The sequence below is a fragment of the Octopus bimaculoides genome, chromosome 20 (assembly GCF_001194135.2).
Source record: "Octopus bimaculoides isolate UCB-OBI-ISO-001 chromosome 20, ASM119413v2, whole genome shotgun sequence".
Classification (NCBI taxonomy): domain Eukaryota; kingdom Metazoa; phylum Mollusca; class Cephalopoda; order Octopoda; family Octopodidae; genus Octopus; species Octopus bimaculoides.
Genome location: NC_069000.1, coordinates 23588298 through 23596436, shown reverse-complemented (window position 1 = coordinate 23596436; position 8139 = coordinate 23588298). Strand labels below are relative to the sequence as shown.

Genomic DNA, 8139 nt, shown 5'->3' with positions numbered 1-8139 from the left:
ATGACAAGATTTTTTCAGTTTCTGTTTATCAAATCCACTCAAGGCTTTGGTCAGCCCGAGGCTATAGTAGAAGATATTTATTTGCCCAAGGTGTCATGCAGTGGGACTGAACCTAGAACCATGTGATTGGGAAGCAAGCTTCTTACTGCACAACCACTCCTGCACCTATTGTTGATGACTTTTTTTTGACCAAACAGATGAATTTTTCAGCCAACCCTCGTATTACTGCTATTCACTTTTTGTAATTGCTAACATCGGTGTGTTTCAATATTTATTAGCTTGACATTGTCACTTCCTGACTATCTCTCTTATAAATAACAATAATGCTTGAGTTCAATAAACATGATATGACCCTACCAAAATACAGCAATGTTTGTTTAAATATACAATTTCAGAACAAATCACTTGCCAAACAAATGACAAAAATATTGAAATTTATTCATTATTTGAAAATAAGTCTTGTGCAATTACTTTTAATCTTAATTTCAAAGGAAAATTTTTGATTTCTTAAAGGATATTATTTCAAACACAGGTAATATGTAACCACCAGTTATTTTAGCTACTGTTTCTACATTAACAAGAATAATTTATGTGATAAAATGTAAACCTTAATAATAGAACAATTGATTAAAATTTTCATCCTAACAATTTTATTTTAACTGTTCTTTTTTTATATTTTATTTTTTGTTTTCTCCCTTTTCCAGGAAAACTTTACCAGTTTGTTGCTTTCAGTGCAATTTTTCAAGTTTTCTTTGAATCACGCATCGGCTGTAATCTCTCCAGAAGAACATTCCAATCTCTGGAATTGTCTTAAAGACCTTCTCAGTTTCTTGTTGACCTCTTCTACTGTTACTCAAAAAACTCAGTCGTCATCAGCTGCATCAGTTGAGAGCAGTTTGAATACAGCAGTAGCCTTTAGTTTACTATCAAGCTTCTCTGGTCTTCAGTTAGCATCTCTGTGTGCTCCTTCATCAACAATAACAAATGGTAGTCAGCTACAGTTCTACTCAAGACAAAATTGCATACAGTCTCTTTATATAGCAGTGAAATCAACAATGTTGTCTCTCATATCTGCAATGAGTTGTGAAGAACAACATATACACCTTGAGAATTTGGCATTGTGTTTAGTAAGTATTACTTTGTGTTACTTTTTGTTTTTAGACTCAGGTTAACCCTAAATGAGTTGACTTATGATTAAAGGCATTCCATAGACATCCCCTTCATGAAACTCAGCAACTTCAAATCTTCTTTCGCCACATAACAATCTTTCATCTAAACATGATAACTTGTAGTAATGTAGCTATAATCCTACTTATTCACTGAGACATTTGGAGTACAAATATTGTTTCATACTCGTGGATTTTTGGATTTCTGACCTTCAGGTTATCTAAGACAAGAAATGCAAACAGTATGGAATTCATTTGGCATACATTCTTTTCCCATACACTGGTTTCTGTAGCCCAAACTATGCTACAATAGTGGATACAGTCCTAAGATGATGATGTTATTGTTGTTTAGGTCATTGTGGATTTAGCTTACCTATTAGCTAAGCTATTCAAGCTGATTATCCTTTTTTATTATTTAGGAATCTAAACCCAGTTTATCTAATATCTCCTCTTTGCGAGATTGTAATCAGGCTAAGAAATATTGCAGGGCTCATACTGAGAGAAAAATGGTGTAGTTCTTGTTTTCTCTTGGCTCATTAATATTACTTGCATTAAAATTTACTCTGAAACTATGCAGTGGGTGTAAGGGTTTAGTTCCTAAATAATATATATATATATATAATTACATGAGTGAGTGAACAAATGAAAGAAAGTACTCAATACATTTGGTTAGAGTTACATGTATTTAATAAGTTTGACTGAGTTCCATATGACTTAAAGTTTTGTAGGTGTATAGGACACGCCCATCTCATCAGATATATGTAATCATTGTTAGCCACTGTTTTTTGGAGTAGGTACACAATATCGCTGCATGTTCTAAAAAGGGTTGGTCTCAGGATGGCATCTAACCATAAAAAACTGACTTTAAAAGTCCTGTCCAACCCATGCCAGCAGGAAAAGGCAGATGTGTGTGTATACACACACATACAGACCTAATGAACCATTTAACTATATCTGCTTCATATAATGAAAATGCTTTTTTTTTTTAACTATTCCTAGAAAACTGATGTTGGATTGAACAACTTTACTGAAATCACCACTGCAACTGAAGTGTTTCAGGTTCTACTGGAGAAAAATGTATTTGATGAAAATGCTCAGCTTCAAAAAACTGTAAGTACTCTGACCAGGAGTGGGAAATGGTAAAGTATTAAATCAAGTGTGCACACACAAACACTCTAACACAAAAAACTGTTGGACAACTTTGATTAAGCAGATGTATGATTAAAGGCCATCACCATTTTATCCTCTTTTTGGAGTGTCTAGGATTACATTATCTAATATGTCTTTTTTTTTTGTTAAAGATAATAGGATTTTTTTTTTGTTAAAAGATAATAAGATATAATTTCAGGGGAACTTGGCTGGTATGTCAAAAGACTAACAACGCATAGAAACTTTCTAGTTGTTAAAACAAGTACCATTCATATAGGATCAATGTGGTCAACTGTCTCTCCACTGCAGATGTATGGTTTTGTACCTGTCTAATTTTGTTGCTATAACGACATTACATATCTGCTTGATATAGTTTCACTGGTATAACCATAACTTTTGAGTGGGCTGCTCAAAAAGTGTAGTCTTCTTATTTTGGCACTGTCTCTGTCACTGTGATACTTAGCATTCTGTGGCCCATTCAACTTAGCTGTAAACAGATACCATGAGATGTACAGCTCACCACAGTAATAAGTATGACCACTGTATAAGTGGTCAGTTTCTAAATTGACATGAAGTCACATATTTCTCAGGCAGAGTATAATCAATTGATTAATCAACACCAATATTTGATTGGTAGTTTAATTTATTTCTCCTAGAAGGATGACCTGCTAAGTAGATTTTCAGTGGGATTTGAACTCAGAACATGATGTGCTGTGACTGAATACTGCAAGACATTTTATCTGAGGCTTTAAAATTCTGCCAAACCATCACTTAGCTTTTTAGCAATTGATGTGACACTTTTGGTACCATCTTGCTTCAGACTGTCTTATGTTCTTTGATTCAACACCCATGTTTCAAACACCAGTTTAATATACCAATAAACGACTAAGTTTTATTGAATCTCTTTGACTTTTTCATTTTCAAATTTAATTGAAACACATAGTATCTTATATTATATCGTTATATATTATATTATAATGAAAAGGCTGATCAACTATAAAATTAACTTTTTTCTCCCTCAGAAAATACATTATTAAAAGAGGGAGGATCATGGATGGAACAGTGACAGCCTTGATCCTTCTTTTGGTGTATAGTTTGGATTTTTACAGTTCCAAGTTCAAATTCCAATAATGTTGAGTTTACTTTCATTCTTGCAACATTAATTAAAATAATATCCATGTAAATTATGAAAGGTAATCCAGTTGATTATGCTATCTCTTGCTTTCAGACAAAAAATGTGAGTTTTTTTTTTGTCTGTTCAAAAGATGCCATTTATTCCTTTTGCTATTGCTATTTTTCCCTCAGACTTCAGTTTCTGTTTGTAGATATTGAACTCGACACAGTTGATGTTCCAGCAGCTACAATGGCATTGTAATATGGACAAGATGACTAAAATATACATACCACTGCTTCACTTGGAAGTGAAAATGTTGAAGGTAAGTTGTGCTGTTTATTAAACGTTGATTATATCATGACAGTTGCTATCTTCCTCGCGAAGACTGTGAACATTGCATTTGAAAGTGCCATTACAAAAGAAGCTATTCTTAATGAGGGTACCTTATGCTTTCGGATTGTGTAATCTTCTCTTCTAGGTGGTACTGTAGAGTAGAAACCAAATGGAAGGATGAAGTTCAGATCCAAAGGTAACAGTGGATATGAAACGTTCAGAAATCATGGCTATTGTGGATACAGGAGTTGGGAAGAGTGTCATATGGTTAATTTTATCAAATTAGAACTGTTGTTGATGTAATTAAGTTATTCCAACCGACTCTGTTTCATTAAACCTTCAGCACAAATAGCAGATCATGTTACTGGAATATATAAGTATGATGATAGTAACATGTCTGGTCATTGCAGTCCAAGTTGAATCATTTAATCTGTGTCTAAGTTGTGGCCATCAATCATGGGTTGTGCACTCCTAAGAATTTAAGTTAAAAAAATGTAGCCCTTCATTTCAAAAAGATTAAGAAGTGTACTGAGAGAGATTTGGCTAATAATCTCTTTCTCTGTATCGCTTAATGGTTCCATATATTAGAGTTGACTGCATGGTGCTATTTTACAATGCTATATATTCAATTATGGCATGTCTTGGTATTAGTTCTCTAAATCTACATCTAGAGATAGCAACCAAACTTCTTTTAAGTCACACTGTCATAAACCAGTTCAAAGAAGGCTTTCCTGAATTATGTCCTCTGAAAGTAACCTGTCTATTTTGTGCTTAATAAACTCTGCATCTCTAGGACTGTGTCTTGAAGTTGTAATTGGTTTGAACTTAGAGGTCTTAATGCCAGGAAGTAGTTTGTACATGGTGCATTTGAGGCTTGACATGGACATGCAGAATGACACAGGTTTGAGCATAACCTTGAAGTCAATTGTTACTACCGAGTGTTGACTGAGGATATTAATTCCGATGATGACCAGAGCTACAAGGTGGTTGGCCACAAGGAAATTAGCATTATATGCATTATTTCCCAGTTGTAGTTTGCTGCTGAATTTGCCTTTAACTTCCAGGTATGATCATATTGTAATCCCCAGACTGCAAGAAGATTTGCTTCTATAAATTTCCTGTCAGAACCTGTGTCAAGAAGGGCTTGTGTATTGTTGTCCTTAATTTTAACGGGTACCAGCTGTCCTGTACTATTTGTTACTGCTAAAATGATGGATAAGGTCCCATCACTGTTTTCCTCCAAGTCACTCTCGGGCTCTGTGGTAGCTGTTGTTTTAGGTAAGTTTTGTTTGTTTCTTGGGGGCTTTTTTGAGAGGCAGACTTTCTCTCAATGGCCTTTCTTCTGACACCTTTTGCAACTGGAGTTTCTTGCCGGGCATTGATTTTTTTTTATGGATGTCTCCACTGCACCAAAAGCATGCTGATTTGGCAGCTGCAAGATAGGGTGGTTGATTGATACCAGCTGAGACTTGCAATAAGTTGCGAGTATCTTCAATGATCACCTCGATGGTTTGAGCAAGCTTATAGTGTTTCTAAGCTGTCATCTGATGACTCAAGAAATCCTTGTCTGATTGATGCCCAACCATAAAGGCATTACCAATTAGAATTTCTTGGTAATGGTCTGCCGTTAGGGCGTGGATTTTACACTTCTTGGCCAGCACCTGAAGGCTTGACATAAATTCTTCTATAGACTCGTTTTCTTTTGTTTTCAAGTTAGTAGCTTATGGCACATCATTATGTTTGAACCTTTCTTTATGAACGTTGAGTTCAGGCGTTATATTGCTGCCTTGAAGGTTTTAGATTCTTCAACAATGGGGTAGGTCCTTGCTCTGCAGAGGACTAAGAGTACCTCCAGTTTAGATTCATGTAGAACTTTTGCTTTTGCTATGTAGATGTGTAGCATCTGTTTCCAGTAAATATAATCTTCCTCAGTTGGGTCGTCTGGTAGGGTCCTCTTAAATATTTTGGCATCTATTTAGAATCAAGTTTGAATAAAATTCGTCAGAAACCAGTTTCAGTAATGGAAGGACACATTGGATAATGTAGTCTAAAATGTCTGAAAATAAAACAGACTGGCCACAGCTGGAACACTTTGATCACTTATGTAATAACAACAAACAAACAAACAATGCAGTGCTAGACTGACAGAATTTTGGAGCCACAGACAGAATACCCGTTTAGCCAAGGCCAACTTATGACTATCAACAACAACCATTGCATTGTGTTCTTGAGAAATGCTCTTAACTCTACTTACTTTATCAGACAGGATGAAAATAAGAAACTGATTCCAATCCTTACTTTACAAAATGGTTAATGGTAAGAAGGGTTATTAAAAACAATTTGTTGCAATTATGGTAAACTGTCATATGTCCAAATGCATCTTTTTCAATATTTAATTTTGCTTGCAATAGCCAGTTCTTTTGGTCAAGCTAGTGTATCTCCAGCTGCTTCAGATGAAAATTGTCAAAGTGTAGTACAAAAGTTTAGAATTTTTCAAAAGTGTAGTAAGCCTCACATACAACAGTTTTGCAAAAATATTTCTAACTGAAAATATCATACATGCATGGAGTTAAGATTTTATGCACCCAACAAAGTATTAAGGTCAAACTGTTGCTAATATAAAAAGAAATGGAATGGAGAAACTATTTTTTCGTTTTCTGAAAAAGCAACGTTTTGGACTTACAACACTTTTGCATAATTGCAACAAATTGTTCCCACAAAGAAAAATGCATTCCTTCCCTACAAAATCAGTGTTAAAGTAATCAATTTTTATCTAACAACATTGCTTTGTTTCCTTTCAGAAAAACATACCACCCCAGACAGCTTTACACATTATATTTGGTTGCCAATTCGTGCCTCTTTCAAACCTTGATGCAGCTACCTTTGAGGCTGTTTTCCAAGCTCTCTATGATGTCTTGAACATTCTGCTCACAGAATACACAGATGTCATCTTGCTGACACTTCCAAGTTTCATTGGAATAGTAAAACATATCCTTTTCTAGGTATTTTTTATGCAATTGATATTAAAAAATACAAGCTCTAATTTGAGACAGGAAAGCTGATCTCAAGAAGCTGAACCTCACAAAGATGACAAAGGATGGTGAGACACTGTGCAAGAGAAGACGTCTCTAACCTATGCAAGCATGAAAAAGCAGCTGTAAAATGATGATGGTATAATGTTGTGCAGAAATGCCAGGTCAACCATCTTAGTATAGATGCCCCCTAAACAAAAGTGATGGTCACTACACAAGAACAGTGTTACAAATTTATATTTCAATGAGTACTTTAAGCAAACTAGTATTTCAAGATTTATTTTTAGATTAACTTTTTGTAGATGATGTATTTCATAAGATATTTTGGACATCATATATCATGTAAATTTTATTAATTTTATTTAAGACGAAAAAATTTGGCATTATTATGCAGAAGGTATTTTTTTCTTATTCTATTGCTCGCACCTTCCACAAGAGCTAAGAGCCAAAAACAATGTGCAGAGGCTGTAAAGGAATGAAGCTAAATTACTATATACAGTTCATCTGATAAGCTTAGTAGCTGTTTAAGGAAAGTGAATATTTTCATTTTCTTTTGTTTTATAATAGAAAATTAGGATACACTTTAGGTTAGAGATGGCAAAACAATTGAATCTTTAGTCTAATGAAGCATTATGTTAATCATTTTTATATTTTTGAGACTGAATCTTTCTTGGTGTTAGTCCGTTTTTTCTCCTTGACCTGTCTAACGTTTGATAGTTGCTGTGGTTGGTGAAGGAACCCAAGATAAATTAAGCAACAATAAATCTGCAGAAAAAGCAATATGTAACTGTGCTAATTTATTGTCAAGGTAAGTAAATAAATCTAAGTAATAACTCTTATTCGTGTTACCAGCTTTCTTCTATTAGCGGGAGCAGAACACAGCTCACTGGGCAGAAATAACAGAGCTGCATTTCATGAGACAAAAGCAAAAGACTATGGATATAAAAAAAATGTGAATGATGTTCTTCAAGAGTTATTTCACTTCTAAGTCCAATAATAGAACTGTAAAGAGGCTTCACTGTCTTAAATGTGACTGTGAAGCTGCTACTCCCCACTGATCACCATTTTGTATCAAGCCTCACGGAAAACCTATTTCTCTGTATGTAGCACAAATGTGACTATCCACTGCTCAAAGCTGAGTTTTTCATGTAAGAGCATTGTTAAGTAGAAACTTTCCTGACTTATATGAAGAGTATCTTTTATTTTTTTATGTTTACAGAGGCAGATAGGCATCGACAGCTAGCAAGCCATGCTACTCCAGACTGATGACAAGCAATGACTCAGAAACTAGTCTCTGGATGCTGGCTTTGCTGGGTGGAGGTGCTTATCTCCCCCTTTGTAAACA

General features: G+C 34.7%; 1 protein-coding gene across 1 annotated transcript in view; it reads left to right on the top strand.

The window, feature by feature from the left end:
* Window positions 1-8139, top strand: part of LOC106879453 (unhealthy ribosome biogenesis protein 2 homolog) — a 60673-nt gene that overhangs the window by 46816 nt on the left and 5718 nt on the right. The window contains exons 23-27 of the mRNA XM_014929012.1: window positions 705-1127; window positions 2166-2276; window positions 3641-3751; window positions 6564-6750; window positions 7503-7602. Of these exons, the coding sequence (XP_014784498.1) occupies window positions 705-1127; window positions 2166-2276; window positions 3641-3751; window positions 6564-6750; window positions 7503-7602 (932 nt within the window). The remainder of the gene's footprint in view (window positions 1-704; window positions 1128-2165; window positions 2277-3640; window positions 3752-6563; window positions 6751-7502; window positions 7603-8139) is intronic.